Genomic DNA, 23,927 nt, shown 5'->3' with positions numbered 1-23,927 from the left:
GTGTTCCTGCAATCCACAGGAGGTCTGGGCGGCCTGTGCATCGGCGTTGGAGGAGCAGATGCTGTCGATGTCATGGCAGACATCCCCTGGGAACTCAAGTGCCCGAATGTCATTGGAGTTAAACTCACGGGAAAGATGTCAGGCTGGACCTCAGCTAAGGGTAAATATCTTGTTTTTAAAAGTTCAGAAACTTATTTTGCCCCATCTATGAGCTGGTATAAAGAATTCCTCTGCAAATAACTCAGGCTTTCGATTCACTCCCGGGAGTGCACTCTAGCAGGAACCCGAATAATAGAATTATCTGTGCATGGTGTAGTTTATGAGTCTGTGTTGAGTCACATGCGGAGCAGTGCTGTATTATGCAAAATAAATTATTGCATAATAATCGTAAATGGAGACTATCTTATCATCGAAGCTGTTGCAAGCATCCCGAATTTGTATTGGAAAAGGAAATTGCAGTGCGTACTCATACTTTTGCAGATGTCATCCTGAAGGTTGCTGGCATATTGACAGTGAAAGGTGGCACTGGGGCTATTGTGGAGTACTTTGGTCCTGGTGTGGAGTCAATTTCATGCACGGGTTAGTTTCTCCCTTGTCCTCAACCATATTGGGTATCTAATCCTACGTACTTCTTTTAGGGATGGGCACTATCTGCAACATGGGAGCCGAAATTGGTGCCACAACTTCAGTGTTTCCATACAACAGTCGCATGAAGGATTATCTCGTTGCAACAAACCGCAAAGGTGAGCCTGTGGTTGTTTCTTTTGATTATTCAGTGTGTTGACCATTGTAGTGGTGATTATCAAGTAATATGATGAAATAAGAGAAAGAAAAGAAAAACTGGCAGATATGATGCAAGTTACAATCAATGACAGCGACAGAGATGTTTATTTGAGCGCTCTGTTGAGTGCGGTCTGCAGCAGGACCTTGGTCACCACCAGGGTGTTGTGCTTGAGGATGTTGGTCGGCAGCAGGGTGTTGAAGGACCGTAGGGAGGTGTGCCCTTATGGTCACTGTAGTATGTGGAAGTTCGTTCACTGGTGAAAGTTTCAGCCAGGAACGCGTGTATCTTGGCAAGGGGCACGTTGGGGGAAATGTACATGGACACCACCACAATGTGTTTCTTCTTCTGCGTTTCTTCTCTTCTGTGTTTCGGCGATGTAACATATGGGACAAGATCAGCACGAAGTTGAACCCTTAACAGCTGTCACTGTAAAAACAACTTTTATACTAGCAATCTGGGTTCCAACTGTCTTAATGCTGTGTGCAGAGATTGCGGAGTCAGCTGACCAGTACAGAGATCTCTTGACCCCTGACAAGGACTGCAAATACGATCAAGTTGTAGAAATTGACCTGAATCAGGTAAGTCGATCTTAGCTGTGATAATGTGGGTTATCCCTTTGTGCCATGTTTGTATGAGTGTACAAGTTCTTCTCCATTTGTGTAGCTGGAGCCTCATGTGAATGGTCCATTCACCCCTGACCTGGCTCACCCCATTTCACAACTGGGAAAGAAGGCCAAGGAAGCAGGGTGGCCAATTGACATTCGTGTAGGTAAGGAGAAGGCATTCTTACAGCAGGTTATCATCAAGTAATCACGCGTATCATCGAGTAATCACCCGTGGGATATCAATATGCTGCAATTTACACTTTCCCTCTTCTCTCCTTCTCGAGAAGGGTGGCAATGTGGAGCGGCCTGTCATTGGTCCTGTGGTTGTCCTCAGACAATCTCCTACGCTGATTGGATTGGATTGGATTTGAGGAGACCAGTGACAGGCCGCTCCGCATTGCCGCCCTTCTTGAGAAGGAGAGAAGAGGGAAAGTGTAAATTGCAGTCTCGTTTGTGTATAAATCACGAATGATGTCACGGACGACTCCTGTTCCTTTTGTATCATTGTGCGAGGATAATTTTTTGCTCTTCAATGCCCCTTTAAACATCTAATACCTAAATGATCATGCCTGAATAATTGAAAGCAATGTGCAAACATTTGTCGCCCATGCTTGATGGACAGAGTAATAAAGATGCCTGATCTCAGTTGTCTCGCGACGTAAACTCCGAATTATTATTATTAATAAAGATGCCATCAAGCGGATTTGTTAAGTGGAAGACTGTGCTCGGGCTGATTATGCCAGTGTGAACTCCGTTGACCCTGAGCACAGCTAGGACTACTGTTTTAGAGCTCACAAATATTATATTTTTGCATACAAGGCTCAAGATATATTTTGTATAGTCCTTTTGTGCCTGAGTAGAAGCAACAGCGACTGTCCATATTCATAATATTTCATTTGCTGCTCGAGTGCTTTGGTGCATAACTCAAATAAATTGATAAACATTGTATTACAGGCCTTATTGGCAGCTGCACCAACAGCAGCTACGAGGACATGAGCCGCGCCGCATACCTGGCCAAGCAGGCTCTGGACCATGGCCTCAAGTCCAAGTGTACCTTCACAGTGACTCCAGGCTCCGAACAAATCCGCGCCACAATTGAAAGAGATGGACAGGCTAAAGTGTTTGCAGACTTTGGTGGAATGGTTCTAGCAAATGCCTGTGGTCCCTGCATTGGCCAGTGGGACAGGTTTGTACTGCGCCCTATTGCTTTTGGCATATTTTAGCAGCGCTGTAGATCGCTTCACCTTCTGCAAAAACAACGATGAAGGGGCATATAAATAGGGCCCTCAGTTTTCGGGTAAAACCCGATAAAGCCCGTTTTTACCCCTGATTTACATAAAAATAGTTCGGGTTTAACCCGATAAACAGCGTAAACCGGGCTTGCGAAAGTGCAAACCAAGGACTTGATCCGCACACGCGCGAACTACGGAAATCGCGCGACCGCTCCCGACTTGCTCCTGACCGCGCCCCGTCTTGCTGGTGAAGTAAACAAAACACGTCGGGTTTGGATTTGTGGACGCTTGCATGCAGGTCCGATTTCTAGCGTGAGAAATGTTCCTTTGGTGGGCATCACCATTTGAAAGTTGGCTTTACCTAACACTTCTGTGTATTGCGGTCAAGCCCACTTCAACGAATGCTTAGTGTTGCTCGTTTGTAGATTTAGCGGAACTTTTCTATTCATTTATTTGTGTTACGGGCCATCTTTTGTGTTAGCCATCTTTAACCTATGCCATCATGCACTTTGTTTAGTGATATATTAGGTTAGATTAGTGCGGCTGTGGCAGCTTGCCTCGCACTCCCAACTTCATTATCGAAGCGGCCATGGCCCTATTAATCTAACCTAACTTCACTAAACTAATCTAAGACATAATCAACTTGGTTAGTTTAGTGATAAGTTAGATTAATGGGGCCATGACAGCTTCCCTTGTCCCTCAAGATCCGTTTCAGTAATGAGGTGAAGCTGCCTTGCAGAATGGCAACGCCAACCAAAGTAATACCCTGGTTTCGTACCAAAAATGCCCTGTGTTTTTCACACCCGAAGAAATGTTTATTACTGCGTAACACTGACTTGCACAACAAATAAAAACAACGATAAACAAGAACATTTGTTGTGCAAGCCAGTGTTACGCGGTAATAAACATCATGACCCCTGGCTTTTGGTCTATTTTCAACACCCGAAGAAATGTAGTCTGCTACATGAAAGCTTGTGTTCATAAGTAAGTTGAAAACGTCAGTGTTGGGTTTTTGTAGTGTTAGTGCTTTCCGTGGACGTCGACGAGACCCTTTCTTGTGCTGTTACCAAAAATAGCAAAGGAATCAGGAAAAAACACGCTAAACAGCGAAGAAACAGAGTTAAGCAACGCTCGGCGTTCCTTGAAGTGGGTTTGCCCGCAATACACGGAAGTGTTAGGTGAAGCCAACTTTCAAATCTTCTAGGGAGTATTGTGTACCAGCAAAGTACGCGGAGTAGGAAAGAGGATGCAGCAACAGCCAACGAAATACGAGGCATACCAACGCGAGCACGAGCATGCTCTCAATGCTCATCGATGGATGATGCTTTACTGAACATGCAACTTTTTTTTTTTATAAACAGGGGCTAGTGCAAGCCTTAGCGGTTCTACAGTGAATTATCAACCAGTCTCTGAATAAATATTCTTTCACTTAATTTCAACACTCCACAGACCAACCGCTGTGGCGTCGCTCATGATCTTAGTTGTCTAGCGACGTAAACCCCCAATTATTAATTAATTTCAACACATAAAAGATTTTTTTTTTTTTTTTCACCTGAAAATACATCACTTCTCAGTATATCACCCGATTTTACCCTGTTTGGCAGGTCCTGATTTTCAACCCGATATTTACCCCCGATTTTCACAAAAAATAAAACCCGAAAACTGAGGGCCCCACATATAAAGTGTAGCAAACAATTTTATGCCATTCTGAAGTGCAGTCCCAGGAATGAGTCTGATATGTGGTAATATGTGCAAGGTGCCTCATGGAACATGGTACAATGCAATCCTGTTAATTCTAACTTCCCGATAATCTGAACTAACGCGCGAGTCCTGTCAAAATCGTGTATTTGAATATGCCACTACTATGGGGGGGTAAAAATGGATTTTACCGGGTTTAACCCTAAAACACAGGGCCCTATCAATAACCTTTTATTGAAGATAATGGTGATCTTATGGCATAATAAACCTGCTAAGATTCGATAAACAGCAGCTAAAAAAAAGACTCCATCAGTTGGACTCGAACTCACATTCTCCGATTGCCGTAAGTTTGCCCGTAGGTGGGGCCGTGAGTGGAGCTACTCTGTCTGCACGTGCGAACGTGATCTCGAAGTGGCAGGTGGGACATTTAGTCATTACGACGTATCCATTCGTCAATTTGACGTGAAACTCCTCATTACACACACCTCATAATCAGTGCGGGTCGTGAAATAGTGCACACTTCCTACGTTGTATTGCGAATGTATTCAAAAATAATAAACATTGAGTACAGAATATACCTGCTTCCAGTAGCCTATGAGACCTACAGACACCAACCCCTTCAGTGCCCCTTTAATCAGTTTTCACTTCAACAAACTTCGGTCTGTCCGCTAACATTTGTTACTCTTGCCATGTATTCCCAAAGCAACGTTCTCCAGAATACTCCAGTAGAAGTTGCAAAAAATGGCATGGCTTTTACAAGTGCTCAACGTCATGTCTCTTCATGCACTGCTAACCATGGTGAATCCCTGCAGCACAGCCACAAGATATTCTATAGCAGACACAGACAGTGTCGTCTGCTTCGTACCCAGTATGCCGTTCCCGATATTCCGGCACTGTGCAAGTGCTGGACATAACACATGGCAGAGCTTCTTCCTTGTGAACAAATTTGTACTTTTCTTCCACTAGAATATTCTGTGGGGATGTTGCCCATCTGAGTAGAACATGGTTGTGAATCTGTGTTGTGTTCATTTTCTGCAGGAAGGACATCAAGAAAGGAGACAAGAACACAATTGTGACGTCTTACAACCGAAACTTCACAAGCCGGAATGACGGAAACCCTGCAACACACGCTTTTGTCACCTCTCCCGAGCTCGTGACAGCCCTATCCATTGCCGGACGCCTCGACTTTGACCCAATGAAAGACGAGCTGACTGGTGCAGACGGCAAGAAGTTTAAACTGGAGAGCCCACGGGGAGATGAGCTTCCGACAAAGGGCTTTGATCCTGGAGAGGACACCTACCAGGCCCCTCCCAAGGATGGTAGTTCAATAGCTGTTGATGTCGATGACAAAAGCCAGAGGCTACAGCTGCTCAAACCCTTTGACAAGTGGGATGGAAAGGACCTCACTGACATGGTTATCCTTGTTAAGGTGGGTGGTAGTCATGTTCTTTTCTTATTTGCATTTCGTGTCTTCCAACACAGCAGTTTAGTTGGCACCACGACCCACTAGATTATAGCGACCATGTCATGTGGACCCCTTCCCAGCACCGCATTTGGAGGCTAGCGGTGCTACTACTCATTGGCCCGTTTATTGCTTCCTCTATTGGTACAGTACTTTCTACTTTAGCTTACCTTAGTATTTTTGTACAAGCGGTGGATGTGCCACGAGAGATGCTTCTTTCTAAAGGTGATTATCATCATCATTCTACGCGTTTACCTACGAGCTGTTGCTGTCGTCTGCTACGGTAGCCGTACGTCTGCTTCTGCAAAATTCAAATTTCCATTGCCCAATCATGATCTACATCTCGCTGGCCGATGCGTGTAGCGCCCCTAGCAGATCTTGCCGACGGGCTCCTCATAGGGGTTGCAGATTATGACGTGGTTGCTATAACCTAATAGGTCGTGGTTTGCACAGTGCCGTTTTGGTTTGGGTCAGTCCTTTGCTAGCAATTTGCTGAAGGGCATGACCGTACTGTGTCTTCAGCAACAGCCTCTGTCATTTCTTATGTCATACATAGTACGTATATTTTGTACGCTCTTTCACTTGTTTGGCAGCTTGGTTGGCAACTTTGCAATTTTGTATTTCTGTTCCACAGCTAGTAAGGCTAGCCAGGGCTGGGCAGTAATACTGATATTTTGTATTATAATACAAATACATAATACGTGACGGCAATGGGTATTATAATACAAATACATAATACTCTTGCGCCAAGGTATTATAATACATAATAATAATACATCTATGTATTACTTGAGTAATACTAGTAATACAATTCACTGGATTGATTGTGAGCCCGTTTTCGTATAGTAAAGGGTTCTCCTTCATGATTTCTTCACACTCAGGTGTGCAGAAGGATTGACCCTCTGAAATGAAAAAAAAAAAAAGGAAAGAAATACGGATGTGGTGCAGGAACGTTCTACGGATCCCGTTCACATGCGCGGTCAGTTTAAGCTGTAGAAGAATTACGCGTCATCATTATTAGGGTGATGTTGGTTATGTCCTCACTTTTTCACACAACATAAATAAAAACAACAGAGATTCACTCTGAGATACCTTCAAGTTCGAGGTTGACTGCTTCGATGCGCTGATCACTTCCGAACAGAATACACATTTTGCCTTAAGTGTGGCACAGTCTTCATGTGCTTAACCACAAAAAACGGCCGTCCAGAATTGTGCAGTTCCGACGCAAATTTGACGCCAAAATTGTGCAGTTCTGACCTGGCACGTTGTTAATGGGTCACGGCTACAAGCACCCTTCTACGAAGACATTGCACGTGTAGTGACTAAGCATGAGAGGATGTCGTCGTTGTCCCAAAGGAACGCCCGGAAACGAGTGTTCTCAACTCTGAACTCATTGATCCAGTCCCGTGTAATCTGGGATAGAGGTCTTATTGTGAACTTACGGTCCGCGTGGCCGCACAACAGGCGCTTTTGTTTGTCACCAATGGGAGATGGGCTTCTTGGAAGGAAGATTACCGATCATCCGCACATGTGGCGCTTTTGTTAGGGCCAAAAGCTCCACAAAAAGTATTACGACTTCACAAGTAATATAATACACAGAATACCTCAATTTTGGGTATTATAATACAGATACAAATACATTTTTAGAATCAGTATTATAATACATAATACAGATACTCAAAGTATTACAGTAATAGTATTATAATACAAAGTATTACTATTACTGCCCAGCCCTGAGGCTAGCAAGCATTAGCATGACACCACTACTCAGACTTAGACTTATGTACCATGGACGAATGTCACCTTCAATGAATGACATTGACACTTAGTGACATTAAAGTGGAGCCATGCGTCTCCTTTTAACCCTTTGCGGTCACATGTCGCGAATAACCTGATTGTGCAAAAATTGCTCGCATAAACTGCACTGCTTGCATTGCGTGCATAAACTTGCTGCCGAAACGTTGCCCTCTCTTTGCTACCTACAGTGGCTTTCCTCTTTCAGTCAGGTATGCGCTCGATAGTTTGACTGGAACAAACTGGAAAATATTCTAGACTGCAAAGGGATAAAGGTGCATGGAAGGCACTTGGAACATATATAATTTTACTGCGTGATATAAGCGTAATACCTTCAGGAACTGTCACGCAAAAAATATTTCCTTTGGGAAGAGTGAATTTCTACAGAAAATTGGTTTACAAGAATGCACACAGCGGCGGTGACCTCACCCGTGCTACTCTTGGCATGTGGTGACGTCAAGTCCTTCATCACTTTTTATTGGCTACCGAGAATCGTCTGCTGGCAAGAGAGACCAATCGAGATGTAGGATGGGTGGCGCAAAATACAGCTGCAGAAAGAAATTAAAAAAGGTGTGCGTCTCACTATTGGGTGACTAACTTGAGGAGCATTTTTTACCTGTGAGATGGAACGCTCCCTTGTGCACCAGGATTGCGCACTGCTGTCATACGTTGTTTTTATGCATAAGCATTAGAGTGAGTGAAGAGGGAAGGAGGTGGCGCATGGAAAGCACGGCGTCGGCAGTGCAGCTGTAGTGGTCGACAGGTTCCAGCGTGTCTGCGTGGGCGTGCCATGGGCTATGAAAGCTGTGCGGAGGAGCTGCAGCGAACAGAGGTTGAGACTGCGAGACGGTGCCACCATGCTGAATCTGAGGAAGCCCGAAAGGCTCATTTGGCTGCGGATGCTGCCTTGCGTTAGTGTTGTGCAGGGTCGTTGAAGGGTTGTGTATCGTTGTGAAGGGGAGTTCCCAAAGGGTTTTCAAGTTCTAATGCTAACGCATTTCTGTCGGCTCCACCAGTGGATCGACTTTTTTTTTTTTTGCAAGTTTTTTCTCGCTGGAAGTTTAATTTTCAGAATTGAACTTGAAATTTTGTGAAGTGAAGGCAATCTTTTTTCTGCCAGAAATCATCCAACACATTCAAAGACACCTGCCCTGTTCTACTGGCAACAGTTGAAAAAAAAAAATCGTAAATGGTCGTTCTGAGACGCACAAAGTGCCAGCCACTCTCATTTTGCAGTCATGAACCACTGTCAGAGGTAGCCTTGCACCACCGTTTCAGCTCCCCTCTCGGTATCATACTAGCCATTGCTGCTGATAATAGCATCCCTGTGTCACCACGTATTGTTTCTCTTATCTCTGTCCCTCTCAACAAATCCTTTGTGTTTGCAGGTGTGTTTATGTTGTAGAAGTGGGGCAAGGCTCCCTCTGACAGGGCTTCATGACTGCAAAATGAGGGCAGCCGGCACTTTGCATGTCTCAGAATCTCTCTTTTTTTTTTTTTTTTTTTTTAAGCTGTTGCCCATAGAACAGGGAACGTGTCTTTGAAATGGTTGAGGTATTTTCTACGTGGGCAGTCTATTTCTAGCAAAAAATAAATAAATAAATAAACCTTCACTTGGCAAGATTCCGAGTTCAATTCTGAAAATTGAACTTCCTGAAAAAAAAGCTAATTAAAACCAACGCTAGTCATGGCAAATGTTCCCAGAAGATAAATACCTTTGACCGCACCTTTTTTGGACAAATAGATTTTTTACAGAAAATAACACATTAAGTGAAACACCATATATATCCCATGGCTTCAATTCTTAATTTCCACTTTTCATGATGCGCTCCTTTAATGACAATTCACTGACAAGCACGCTCGCGGTCATTTGAGTTCAGCAAACTCACTCGGCTCGCTGTTGAGGTACATTGCCATGATGAGGGTGTTTGAAGAATTTTTAAAAAGTTATTGTAAAAAACAAAAAAGCTCCACAAAAGTAGGAATGCACTTTATATACATAAACGTTCTTAGAGAGTAACACATTGCTGATATAAAAAGAAGTACTCTTGCTTATGGCCTGCCGTATGACTAACGTGGCTGTGCCTTGAGTAGGTTGAATGCGGCAAGTCATATAAAGTGTTTCTAATTAAAAGAAAAAAATAGGAATAAATTGAGACACATCCTCTAATGTTATACGTGCACACAACTTGGCTTAGTGCATCATTTCCAAATGGCACACTTCCATTATATGCAGCACAGCGTAGTGAAAGTGATATTCAATCCAATAGAGTGCACTCTATGAAAGTGACACTAATTTTGCCCGTGTGATGGGTCTGTTAGCTACTGCATGGTCATTTGATTCAGAAGATACTCGATCAAGCTCATCCAGCATATGGAACGGAGCTGGTGACATGGTTGGCAAAAAAAATTTGAATTAAGCGGACTGTAGAATTCAGTGAACCCAGACAAGCTGGCTAGCATATGCCTTTATTGAGCACGTAGAAGAGCACAAGACTGCTAGGGGTTCAGGAAATCCTTATTCGGATCTGCCGCACACAGCAACGAGCGTAAAAAGTAACCATTCGTTCAAGGCTGCATAGGTCAGGACCGTCAAGTTGCTGCGCATACTGTTCACTTCCACAAAGTTACGTACAACATCTAACACTTCTGAAAACGCCGGCACACGTGGTGGTTCATCATCACCATCCTCAGCATGGTCAGTACACCCTTTGTATCAGTTGCAGCACCAGGTTTGCTCATTGTCTTTCAGTCCACCTCACTCTTTAAAGGACGTGAAAAGTTCTCAGCACCAGCGGGGACCTGTACTATAGCTTGTTGCCACAGCTTCTTGCGAGGTGCGAAATTGATACGGCAGGCGCATTCTTGAACATGTTGCATCCTTTGCAGCTTCGATGATGGCTACCTTTTCTTTTATTGTGAGTGTACTTTAGCATGGTGTCACATCGCAGCCATAGTAGCAGCATTATTTTATGATAATAGGAAAGGACAGTCATCTGTGGGGCCTCCGCAGCTTATAGCAGAAAAAAAGGAAAGGCAAGGAGGGTGTGCTATCTGATTGGCTGCTGCCATCTAGTGCGTGAGACCCTCACGCAGGCAGTCCCGCTGAAAATCTTGCATATTAAAGGAGCACTGAAAGATTCGAGAACAAATATGTCGGGAGCACTAGAAATTAGGGCTTCAAGCCCTGAGACATACATTCACACAAAAACTAGGAGTTTGGCGCATAATCCTGGGGTGTGAGAGTTTTCAATCTCGTGTGTCAGAAAACCTCCTCCCCTCAGCTGCCAGTCTGCAACGTCATGTGCCTCGCTAATGCTGAGGAGAGCGCGCCTTCCTTTTTTCATTCTTTCTTTTTGCAGTCACATTTTGACCCGCCCTACCCGCGTCTCGACTGGTCGCTCTTGCTAGCAGATGATTCTCGGTGGCCAATGAAACGTGCTCTGTCACCTGACGTCACGAGGTGCGAGGAGCCACTGCACGCTCTCTTACAAAGCAATTTTCTCAGTAAATTCGCACTTCCCCGAGGAAATATTTTGTGTGACTGTTCCTGAAGATTGTACGTTCATATGACGCAGTAAAAAGGTGTAATGTTTCAAGTGCCTTCCATGGTGGTTTAAGCAGGTAGTGAGGTGCAGGCACATAGGATTATTGGGTCAGATTTCAATATGTGAATACAGGACTGCAGCAAACCTTCGAATTAACTGGGATTTTAAATTAAGCAAGTACGAATTAGTGATGTTTTTTCTGTATGTTTTCGTCTTGCCGAGCCATGTAGTAGCCTTTGGAGCGTATGCATGTGTTCCAGCATCTCGAGGCTGCCCATGATTTTGAGTCCACTCACTGTTACCTAGCCCTACAATAGCTTGAAACTTTGAGATGAATGATCGCACTGTCAGAAAGACTCCAGTGTTGATATACTGCCATAGATTGTATTGTATGTCCAACTATTGTACTGCACAAACCACATTTGTAGGTGAAAGGAAAGTGCACCACGGACCACATTAGTGCAGCAGGACCGTGGCTGAAGTACCGTGGCCACTTGGACAACATCTCCAACAACATGTTCATTGGGTAATGTAGTGATATTTATTAATAATCAGTAAACAAGTAAACAGCACATAAACTGGTGTAGTAAGTTTATAGGTATCATACTCCTTTTGTACTGCACCTCTTGTGCTGTGCTCTGTCTCTTCTCTTCAATCTAATGGTGAATTCGCATGGTCAAAATGTGACAACACGGCCTAGTGCTCGAAACTTACTAGCCTGGGCTATGACTCGCAGACATGTACAAAATACTGCAAAAAAAAAAAAAGTTTAAAATCAGATATTAAATACTAAGAGCAGAATATAATTAAAATACAGTACAAAATACTTGAAAATAAAAGAATTTAAAGTAGACTATGAAATACTTCAAAGAGTATTTAAGTTACATTTAAGACACTTCAGTATCAGTTGTAAGGAAGACCTGTTGCCATAGGTATCGTCTCGGGATTTAAACGTAAGATTTATTTGCTCAGAGTAGTAACTGCATTTCAAGATGTTCTTCTGACGTTCTTCCTCTCTTTCTCTCAAAGACATTGCACCCAATGCTAATTAGGCACTCTACAGGTGCACCTGAGGGTAAACCTGGGTTGTACTTCACTAAGTGTTCGTGCAGCCTCAGGTATACTTTACGACTGTCGTCACGTGACGTCTCCGTAGTCCATGTACCGGCTAAGGTCATGCCCGCCACTTTTGTCATTTTCACGGCCTCCATACTTCACGCTTTCTGAGTTGACAAAAAAATTGTATGGCAACCCTACTGAATGGCATCCTTATTTCCCTCAAAGACAGAATGTACGAGAAGGCCAGTACAGGGCAATGTCCCATGTGGCAGGTCAAAACTGCACAATATAAATCACCAAATGTTGCATGCTCAGATGTAGAAGACCTGTCCCCCCCCCCCACGACATGAATATAGCCATGAAATAAAGTCACATTTGCAGTCAGAATGCTATTGCTATACTGGGGGACAGATAGCCAACAAAGCCAATGGAGAGCAAGTAGGGGGAGTGTGTAAAAGTTTATTTCAGAAACTGCTGCACCGGACGGATAACGAAACCATTTTAGGTTATGTGGGACCAACTCTGCAACAGAGGACTTCAAGAAAAGAATGTGGCACACAATGACGCAGGAAACCCATGAAAAGGGAATTTCCCTGTAACAAGCTGGGAAGAAAACCAAATGGAATGAAAAGGACGCGAATCGAGAAGCTTGCAACAACACGAGGACGAGTAGCAAACTAATTAAAATGTACTGAGTAGAGAATACAGAGAAAAGTATACAGTATTTTAAATGCAATACTTCAAATACGTACAAGTCTGGCGAGCCCGTACCACATAACGGGACAGTTGTCGCCCTAACATGGGTGCCCAGAAGCTAGCAGTTTTAATTGCTCGAATCACGCTAGGGGCATCACAGTCACCCGTGTTCCGGTTTCGTCGTCTGCTAAACCACACTAATTTTGACATGCAGGACCTTACAATGTGGATGTGATGACACCAGATAATAGTAGGGCAACCCGCTACCCGGCTCTTTGAGGCCAGGTGAAAAAAGCGCTAGCTGGCGAATTCCTCGTGCTGGGAAAGTGTCACAAGAACACGTGCGATTGCCATGTTTTGGCCAGGAGTTTTTGCCACAAGGGAGAAAATAAACATATTTACATAGTTACCCCATATTGAAATATGGCAGTTGCAGAAAACGGCACACCACGCCAGGAATGACATCCCATTACGTTCTTAGGCACCTGAAGCTTGTGTTGTGTTTGTCTGCTTGTGTGTTCCGGCCTCAGAACAGTTGCCTCCCATTGTCTTTCCAAGAATTTACCCTCGTTTTCCCTCACAAATGCACTACCAAAGTTATACCACTGACAAAGGGCACTGTGTACTACGATTAAAACTTGGCGCGGTTCTACGAAATGCGTGTTGAAGACGACTTATGTAACTTATGTATGTATGTATGTATGTAACTTATGTATGTAGAACTTTTTGTAACCTAAACTTTCAATGTCTTCTTTGTGCACCATTGAAGAACCTTTTTACGAGACCAAAATCACATATCTCGCTAAAGAAGTACATAAAAGTATGTTTCTTTCATCACATCAAGTACCGGGGTAGTTTTTATATAAATAAAACTATTTGCAGAAGATGTCTTGCACTGCCCATTGTGAGATCAAGATCTGAATTAATTATAGAAAGGTCAAGAACTTGAGAGTTTATATTACGTAGCAAGTAACTTGAAAATAGCTCACTACTTTTCCAAAGTAGCTTAGGAACTTCCAGCTCATTTTAATTACCTGTAACTTTATCAGTAAGTTACATTTTTTGCACAGTAACTTAAAGGAGTACAGAGTGCTATCCAAAAAAATTTCAGATTAAGACATCTGATGAAAGTGTGTTTGTCATATACCGAATAACGCGAAAGGTTTTGATGTGTGCAATTTGTTTCCCAGAAAAAAACTCACATAAACATAGCTCCGCATGTTCACCCTTAACTCGCCACTCCAGCTATAATGAGGATGAGGAGGTATGATGCCACGTCACCGATGACGGTTTAAGGAGAACTCGTTGTGGTTCGCCGGTAGTGGGGGTCAGCGCCTTGTCCCTTTGCCGCCGAAAACCTGTTTTGCCAGTTCTCCCGGAGAATTGAAGGATAGAAGGAGAGGCCGAAGCATTACCGAGCAAGGAGAAAGGCTTTATCAGAACCTCGAACAGCCAAGTAGCAGACAACATTTCTCTAGGCCAATCAGCGAGCGTTCTCCTTATAGCGTCAGCGCGAGGTTCCAGGCAGATCACAGGCTGGTACTGCTCTTCACCACCGTTGCGCACGGTCGCTTTTTGCAGAGTATTTTAAATTCAATTTCTGCGATAATTATGACTCTGCGGTGTAAATTACTTCGCATGGTGCATCTTACTGGCCTACTTAACAGTTTTATAGGAAGAAAACTGGGTGTTAAAAATGACTTCTGTGCTACTTTAAATGGGAACGAGCTCCTTTTTTCGAGTAACTTCCCCATCTCTGATTTCATGTGTGTGCAATGAAATTGTTGCAGAGCTATCCCAGAAGAGAGTGGAGAAGCCAATAAAGTGCAGCATAGGGTGACTGGCGAGTGGGGTACAGTGCCTGACACGGCACGTAAATACAAGGTGAGTGCACGTCAATACGTATAGTGTCCCTAGAAGAAGGCGAATTTATAATACCTTTGAACCTCTATATAACGAATTAATAAATGCTTGCTCTTTTTTCGTTAAATAGAGATTTTCGTTAAACGGAACATGCCAAGTGACAAAAAGATGGCCACCATCACCTGCGCCGCGTGTACTGTAAAATGCCATTTGTCATAAAACAGATATCAAGCTATGAAGGGCACAAAATACCAAGTTTTTATTCATCACATAACGCTAGGTAATACATAATTTATGCGCAACATCCCGTGGAGTGTTTGTAACTTTGGATGGCCTCTACTGCTTCCTCCTGCGCGCTCGCGTATCGACCTTTCTTGGCTGGTCCACTTGCACTCGTGACGGCTGACAAACAGATAAGGCGAAAATTCCGGAAAGAGTGTGAGTACACCTCCATTGAACACCAAAAGAACGAGAAATGGGTATCACGCAGACGTTTGCGCCGTTGGAACTCTGACCCGCAGTGGCGTCAGCGTCAGCAGCGCAATCAAAAACAGGTACACAACTGCAACCAACACAACACAGCACACAACCGCAACCTACTGTCATCGGCATCAACAAAAGCAAATCAGACTTCGCGAGAGTCCTGCAATTCACGTTTTTGTGTCCGAAAACAGGTGCGAAGAGGTCCTCAGTGCGCCAGTTTCGAAACTGCGTCGTCGTACCGAAAATTACTGACGTCGGCGGCGCACATGTCTACACACTCCTTTTACGGCCTGCCTACAGCACGTGGACAATGGAGAGGGGAAGTTTTCTCCTCCTCCTCCTCTTCTTCATGGTTAAAGGGAAAGACACGTGCAGAAAGCTTTCGTCAGTTCTCGTTGCCCAGCACAGGGGTGACATAAACCCACCATTGTTGTAACTACTAACATTTTGAGGTCATGTGACTTTGTTTACGTGTCGTTTTAGCGCTTGCCAACATATTCCAGTTAGCATAAAGTCAAGAGATGAACACATTTTGCCAGCGTAATCTATACGGTGCTTCTTTTGCGACATGGTAGCCCATTTTCCCTTAGTTTAAATACGTCACAACGACTCAGCGTGTCTTAACGTGGGAAGTGGTCACGTACAGGCCATCATGTACAGGGTGTGTGCAGAAAAACGGAACCTGCATTTTTACATGCAACTCATTGTCTACTTACCTGAGGATCTTCCAGTGGCGTACGATGGCGTATTTATGCGTGCGAAATCTGCAAAAAAGATTCAGGAAGCCATACTCAGCGTAAAAAAATAAACAGCGCGTGAATACATCGGCTTCCATGCATTAGAATAGGGTGGTCATGACAGTGCATGGTAGTGCATGGCGGTCTCAGGAGAGTTCTGTGCAGGCACCACTAAGGGCACTACCGATGATGAGCATCCATGTGGGACATCGTTTCGATTTCTGCCGCGATAGCACGGAGGCCGACATTTTCGTTGCCCTGTTTATTTTTTAAGCTGAGTGCAGCTTCCACCATTTTTCTGCAGATTTTGCACGCATAAATGCACTATCGTGCGCCACTGGAAGTTCGTTAGTTAGGTAGACAGCAAGCTAAGTGCCTAAATGCAGGTTACGTGTTTCTGCACACACCCTGTACAAAACTGCAAGATTATCGGTCAAAAATAATTACTGGGGACGAAAAACTTCCAAAATGGCGCACAGCAAGAGGAAACGCTTTATTTTGGTTGGCGGACATCTTTGGTGTCACGTGTGCGATGACTTTTGCTGTGACCATGACAGGTCGAGAATGCATTGTGTTCGTCTGGCGCATTTTTGCCTATGGAGCAATACATTGGATGCCACCCCGGTATTGCCCAGTAACTTCGTTAAATAGAGCCGATCAAACAAATCCATTTCGTTAAATCGAGCACAAAAATACGTTGGTGTCAGTGGTGACGCGTATGAGCGACGGAAATTCTTCGTCAAACAGAGGATTTCGTTAAATCGACGGTCTTTATTGAGAGGTTCAACTGTATTGCTGTTTGTGATGTGAAAAGCTTTCAAAACGATTTTTTGCAGTATTTTATGGACATATATGTGCATCCAGTATATGAGCTCATGACCCATCTGTGCAGGCTGAAGGAACCAAGTGGTGTGCAATTGGGGACGAGAACTACGGAGAGGGCAGTAGTCGGGAGCACGCAGCCTTGGAGCCGAGGCATCTGGGAGGACGTGCCATTATTGTCAAGAGCTTCGCTCGCATTCATGGTACTGCTGCAGTATGAAGCAAATCCAAAAGCGATTTTAGAGCTGAAACTTTTTTTCCAGAAACAAACTTGAAGAAACAAGGTCTGCTGCCGCTGACATTCCAGAACGCAGCCGACTACGATAAGATCAAGTCGGACGACCGTGTTTCTCTCCTCGGGCTGAAGGACCTCGCTCCAGGGAAGGTAAGGCAACTGCATATCATAAAACCTTTCTTCGTCCATCGACCATCGGCTTTCTTTCTTTTGGAAACACGGAGATGCTCGGGGGACGTTCAAATGACAAGAAAGGAAGGATGGAAGTCATCCAGGAGAACTGTTCTCAACTTCATCATTTCAATATGTAGATCGTAAAAATCGATATAGCCTTTGTTTTAATTACGTATTTACCGATCTCGTTCAAATTGTCACAGCATTTTCTTCACTCTAAAGCTGATAAATTCTGCACAGACCGGCTTGAAAACTTGAAAAAGAAAAAAAGAAAAAGTATAACGCACTCGGGTTTTGACTTCTTAAAGTTCATGGAATTTCAGGAAATTAATTTTGCTTTCACTGTTTGAGAAACGTGTGTGTTGGGGTCCAAAACCAGCTGCTGTTGCTGTTGCTGAAGCCGATATGTAAATAGGGGACAAGGTTTGGACACAGCAATGACGTCTTTATGCATGGAGTAATTAGCACTATACACAGAAAGTTACCCAAAAGTGGACAAAAGAGATATGCAATACGTGTTTAAGTTGCTTGAAACTTTTTTTTTTTTTTACTTTGTGCCATTGCAACACAAACAGGCTTTGATTCAGACCACATCGAACACGTTGGCTTGCTCTTCTTTTTCACTGTCCGGCAAAGTTTTCGAAAAAACGAAGAATGCCAAGTGTACAGTGTATCTTCTCATGCAGCCCGTCAAGTGTGAGGTGAAGCACAAGGATGGCTCCAAGGACACCTTCCTTCTCAATCACACGATGAATGCCACGCAGATTGAATGGTTCCGTGCAGGCAGTGCTCTGAACCGTATGGCAGAAGTTAAGTAGGATGCGTTTTGTTGCATCTTCAGTCACCTATGGTAGCTTAGGAAGCAACCTGTATTTATAAATGAAAGGAACAAGTGGAGACTGTTTATTTACAGCTAGTAAAAATCATCTTCATCCAGTCTGTCTTTCTCAGATGTTTTCTGGTTTTTCACCTGATCCTGGTTTTTGTAGAGTTCAGCAACCTGAAACGCAATAAAAGTTTGCTTGAAGATTGTGAAGGCAAGTAAAGGATTCGTGTTTTATACTGTTAGTGTGCAGAACACAGATGGTAGTCCACTGTCAACTAAGCAAATGCTCTGCACATGACAAGGAGAAGCCATGGACACGTTAAGGTGCAGCTCCAGGGCGTACATCCCGCACATCTACAGGCAGCGCCACATACCGTATTTACTCGCGTAATTTGCGCACTCCTACTTTCGTGTGCAACAGAGGTTGTTCCCCAAGGAGCAGCATGTGCCTGTGACGCTCAGCACATGCTGCTCCTTCTCTCGAAAAGGGAGGGAGATCCTCACCACGAATTCCCTACATCATGTTGTGTGATGCAAGCAATGACTCTCCCTTGGTGGAGATAAGATCAAAGGGATTACTCCATACAAAATCTTAGCTCTGTTATGACCTTTTACCCCCTCACAACAATAAACGGCGAAGCTGTGTGACATCACACTGGCTTAGGAAAGAGAGGGAGCATATCAGGAAAACTTCTGGCAGCATCAGCATTCTGCAAGCTGGCTTCACCTAACGCATGCGTGCTTTAGGAAAAGCATGGAAAGTACGTGCTGGACCTTTTTGAATCATCTCGCAAATTTCGGCAACGCTAGCAAAAAACAAACAGACAAAACCCTTACGACAGACTTCTTTCACTGACAGTTATGGAAAATGAACAGTCACTGTCTATTTTCTTGCCTAAATTTTTATTTTGGTGTAATTCTTTTGATACGAATTTCGGACGATACGAAAGTTTTCTGCTACCCCGTGAGATTCGTATCACCGAGATTGTATTGTCTTATTCACCTAAAGGACCATCTTTTAACAGAAACGTAAAACTTTTAACAAATTTTGCACATTTTTCAAGTCGTCTTGTTAATGCCTCGCGTACTTTGCGCACCCTCAACCATCGCGTCATTTTTCGGTAAAAAAAGTGTGCAAGTTATGCGAGTAAATACGGTATATGTGATGGTGTGGACGTTCAGTGACACCTATGAGCTGCCTTGGAAACAATGCCTAGGGGCAGATCGCTCTTGTGGTGCTGAAAGGCCGTTTAGTAGATGTATCGGAGTGTCAGGGACAGCATTGGGTAGAGACGTGACAGTGCCGCCCAATGTAATATGTAACATTTGCACCAACTGCTTGAGGAACCAACCTGAGCAGCTGTTGTGGCGTCTTCTGGGTTCTTGTCATCTCGTATCCGGAGGAAACGTGGAAACCTCAGGGAGATGCCCTTTTCTGGGTCCACCTGCAATGAATGTTGTCATCAGACTAGGGGTGTGCGAATATTCGAATTCTCGAATCGAATCGAATATCAAACGCTCGAACTATTCGATTCGCGAATCGAATATTCAATATTCGATTTTTCGAATATTCGACTATTCCACGAATATGAACGACACAACCCGAAAGTGGGCTTCACCTGATGCTTCCGTGTATGAGGTGAAGCCTCCTTTACGAAATTGCCCTTGCTGCAGGACCAACACAGGCTGGACGGTGTTTAATTTAAGATAACGTTATCCAAAGTTAGTTTTGTAGACATCGTCTGTGGAAGGGGCGGCGCCTCTCCCACATGCAGTTTAGCAGCGCCGACGAGAGACTTTGATTTGATGTCTGTGAGGTTGTCTTTAAAAAGTTAGGACTCTCGAATAATGACTACAGCCCACGAACAAGAAGGGTGTCTTAAAGATGTCCTTTACATCTAAAGTTTCAGTAGTGCAACTTCCTAGGACGAGTGCAAAGAAACTAAAGGGTGTTCATGGCAAAACTGAGGCAAGATGCCAATTCGTTTGCTTCACAAATGGCCTGTGGTTGTCTGAAACAATTACAGCCTCATCCGTATAACATGCTACTGCCTGACATAAAATTTTGAAATGAAGGTAACCACTCCAGTACCCCAGTAAGTGTAGGCTCACATGAAAAGCAGGAAGCACTCTCATGTAAAATTAAAGAGTAGGGGCTTTAAACAGAAGAATTGCATGTCTCTCTCGTGACAGTTAATGCCAGAAAAATTACACTAAAGCCATGGGCTACAAAATGGAAACTTTTGGTGCGAAAGTCACATATTGTAAATTTTGCACAAATATTCGATATTCGATTCGGTATTCGAAATTCTTTCCCCCATTCGATTCGATATTCGATTCGACTTGAAATATTCGGATTCGCACACCCCTACACCAGACCCATAAAATTCCAATGTTTCGTTAAAATGAGAGTGACTGTATCAGCACTAAACATAAACACCATCCCATCCATGCAAAACTATGGTACTGCACTCTTGTAGCATAAATGATCAGTGCACCTCAACATCACTAAGGGTATATACAGTCGAAACTCACAGGGACCGCAATTTATTTCGTCGTATGAAACATTTCGTTACACCGAGTCGAAGTTCGCGAATTGCGAAGCTCCGCGCTGTAAATAAGCGTCTATAACTCCCGCTACGATCTGGAAACGTTTTTTGTGAAAAACAACGACGACAAATATAGCACCAAGGGGCACATACAGCATTTTATTCTTACGTGAAATAGGCAGCCTTTCACGTCTGCATCGTGCCTAGAAGATGCTGTGTCATGCATTGCTCGTACGCCGTCAAAGCCTCCACCAGCTTCCTCCATATCGCGTTGCAATTCCGCAAATCTGTATGTACGTCTCCCTAATGTAACTCTCGACCCTTCTCCCTCTCGAAATTGCTTGGTCCCTGGCCCAATCCAGCCCAGCAACGATCAGTGCTCAAAGCCCTTTTGACATTTCTGGACACCATCGGGCTCCGATCGTTATTGTGAAGGGGCTCTGTATTTATACCCCACATCTCCACCAGCAATGGTGGAGATGTGGCACCAAGATGGCACCTCCCCACTCTCCTTCTGAAAATAAAGTTGTTGTTGTTGTTGTTCCCTAATGTCAAAGTACATCTATGGCATCGACCACCTGATGAGCCATCAACACAAAAGCCTCGATGTTTTCATCATTCGGTCATTCGCAAGCGGCCCTGACGATTTCCTTTTCCGTAATGCTCTCCGTTGCTACATCATCTTTGTTCATGTCAAGAAAATCATTTAGGCTGATTTCGTCACGTATGCCGCCACGAGAACGAAATGGTCCCTAGGTGATTGTGATGGCGCCTTGCATCTCGTGCTCTTCGCTGTTGCCTTCATCCTGTACTTGGATGTAACCGGACAGTTGAAAACCAGCATGGAAAGTGGAAAGGAGAAACCTCAGAAGGAAAACTCCAAACCTTCTAATGGCTCAGACTTCCTTTTTCTTAAGCACAGATGCCTCCTGATCCTAATCACGAGTGCCCTTCCTTTGCCGCGGGAACAGGACGCTGGTTACATGTTTTGTTTTCGTGACGCTGAAGTCAGCTCTAGGGTGGTGAACTTTTATCTCGTTCTTTCGGTGGCTAAAAAGTATTTCGTTGTAACGGGAGTTAAAATACATTGGTCCTCGGAGAATGAAAATTATTTCTCTCTATCGCAAATTTCGTTATATCCTGTTTTGTTGTAATGAGGTTTGACTGCAGTATATTGACAAGATAAGTAAAGAATTACTGTTATATTCGAAGTATGCTGAAAAACCATTTCCATGACAAGGAACAGGAGGATCACTTGATAAGCACAGTAGCCTTGTATTTTTTTTTCTCTTTCTTTCTTTTATGTAGAAAGAAAGGACACACGTGAACCATAAAATTGACCCCAGCAGTCTGATTATAATTTTCATCGGGAAAATATATGTCATTTGTGATAATCCTGTTTTGCTCTGCTAGACTTGCAATATATAGAAAAATATAAATTTAGAAAAATAAACGCCCAAGCAATTTGACAACATTTGCATAATGTAGTCCCCTTTGCACAGAATTAGTTATGTGTACATCCATTGTCTGTAGATGTGTATCTGGCAATATATCTTAGTACATGCTTGTTACCAGATACTTATCTGGTGCTTACATCAATACCTTCTCTACAAAAGGATGGATGAATATGCACAGCACATCAAAAGGTACACATGACCACAAACAACCACAAGGAATCAATGCAATCCCATTCATTTCAAGAACAACTGTTAGTAGTGCCACCTGCATTGTCATGAATGGGTCAACTTGTTTCTGATCAAATAAGTACATATAAAAAATGGCACACCTATAGCCCTTTTAACCAAATGAAATCTCAATGTCACCAGCTTGAATGGAATAACAAAATTGCACAATTGGGGCCCATTGCAGCCAGGTTTCTATTGAAGTGTCCTCTGTTCTTGACCCAGCATAAACTTCAAAGTGAGACATAACAAAAGAGCCTATACGCACCAGGCCTTGTGCAGCTTTATGGACAGGAGATATGGAGAGGTCTGCACACTTGATTTCCCACACTTGGACAGCATCAAACCAATCATCGGGTTCTAAGCTTGCGTCATATCTGTAGTAGGACTTGGGTCCATTCAAAACATGATCCTTGAAAAACTGAGAGTGGGTCTCCAGGTCCTTGTCAACAAATCCTGTACCGATCTGCACAAACCGAATTGGTTGAATGCAATGCACCAAGAAGTCTCAAAATGCATTTTGAATACTGTCACATTTAATTATGAATAAGAAATTTATGTTACGTTCAGAGGTGTGGGAACATTTAAATTTTTGAATATGGATCAAATAGAATATCTGCAAAATTGCCCTTCGAATATATCACGTCATAAGATAAAGGCTTCCAAGAGCCCTGGTAAACTAACATGGTCACAGTTGTGTGCTGCTGATCCTTAGAAAAAATCCTTTAGGACACACACTTGGAAAGGGCTAATAAGGAATATGTATTAATGTATTGGCATAATACAAGGCATACATGCTTATCTGCACATATACAGTCAAATTATTTTTACAATGAAACAATCTGTTGATGCCACGAGGTAAACTGAAAACCATAAAAACAACTTGCACTTTCAAAAATCCTTCATGGCCATTGAAAACCCGCGTTGGCAATGTAAACGCTGGTGAAACAGACCAGACCGAATGGAAGTAAAGAGCAATGGCAGTAATGACATATTCAGAATGTGGGATGGTTTACTAATGAGCACATCTCAGCTCACAGGTTTTCTTGCACTGGCAATGCCTTCCGCATTTGTCGTTTTGGTGGGAAACTAACACGGTTTCACTGTGCTGCGATGCGCGAGACCATCTTTCCTAACAGTATTGCATAATTTGAAACAGCCTCATTCGTTAGCGCTGTAAAACCGCGATCCTCAGCGATGCTGTATGGATGTGTCTATCATGCGCGATTGTTTCTGCAACATTCGTGTTCAGCGCTGCTTTCATTTCATCTAAAGCCACGCATGTCTTACTGTCACCTGTAACAACAATGACGTCAGTTTCAAATGATTCTGCAGCATTATTGTCGTCCTAGTTGTTATTTTTAGCATGCGGTCGCACAAAGCTGGGATGTCGAAATATTGTCACATTCCACTCCTCGATTATCGCTGTCATCGTACGCGTCAATGATTTGATTATATGTCGCTGATGACTTGTTCAAGCTTTGAAGTACATATAGCAACACAAGGGGTCACTACTGCAAACTGAAACTGCAAAAGACACGGTTTTAGCTGCGCATGCAGTGGCATGGTGGACATCGGTGTTCAGCATAACACCAACAAAAATTTCGATATTTAACCGGAATGTAAGCCTCACACAAATGTTCAGAGTTCATTGGTAATGATCTGAAGCTGCGACTGT

At 43.5% G+C, this 23,927-nt stretch overlaps 2 protein-coding genes across 2 annotated transcripts in view; one reads left to right on the top strand and one right to left on the bottom strand.

The window, feature by feature from the left end:
* Positions 1-18,128, top strand: part of LOC135391350 (probable aconitate hydratase, mitochondrial) — a 23,842-nt gene extending 5,714 nt beyond the window's left edge. The window contains exons 8-19 of the mRNA XM_064621594.1: positions 20-160; positions 481-579; positions 639-743; positions 1,271-1,362; positions 1,448-1,553; positions 2,344-2,575; positions 5,358-5,748; positions 11,552-11,649; positions 14,669-14,762; positions 16,854-16,986; positions 17,047-17,168; positions 17,879-18,128. Of these exons, the coding sequence (XP_064477664.1) occupies positions 20-160; positions 481-579; positions 639-743; positions 1,271-1,362; positions 1,448-1,553; positions 2,344-2,575; positions 5,358-5,748; positions 11,552-11,649; positions 14,669-14,762; positions 16,854-16,986; positions 17,047-17,168; positions 17,879-18,010 (1,745 nt within the window). The 3' untranslated portion in view covers positions 18,011-18,128. The remainder of the gene's footprint in view (positions 1-19; positions 161-480; positions 580-638; positions 744-1,270; positions 1,363-1,447; positions 1,554-2,343; positions 2,576-5,357; positions 5,749-11,551; positions 11,650-14,668; positions 14,763-16,853; positions 16,987-17,046; positions 17,169-17,878) is intronic.
* LOC135391349 (DNA ligase 1-like) overlaps positions 18,079-23,927 on the bottom strand; it is a 21,155-nt gene continuing 15,306 nt past the window's right edge. The window contains exons 15-17 of the mRNA XM_064621593.1: positions 22,518-22,715; positions 19,371-19,463; positions 18,079-18,192 (exon numbers count right to left, since the gene is read on the bottom strand). Of these exons, the coding sequence (XP_064477663.1) occupies positions 18,106-18,192; positions 19,371-19,463; positions 22,518-22,715 (378 nt within the window). The 3' untranslated portion in view covers positions 18,079-18,105. The remainder of the gene's footprint in view (positions 18,193-19,370; positions 19,464-22,517; positions 22,716-23,927) is intronic.

Source organism: Ornithodoros turicata, chromosome 4 (genome assembly GCF_037126465.1).
Source record: "Ornithodoros turicata isolate Travis chromosome 4, ASM3712646v1, whole genome shotgun sequence".
Classification (NCBI taxonomy): Eukaryota; Metazoa; Arthropoda; class Arachnida; order Ixodida; family Argasidae; genus Ornithodoros; species Ornithodoros turicata.
This window is presented reverse-complemented; position numbering and strand designations above follow the sequence as displayed.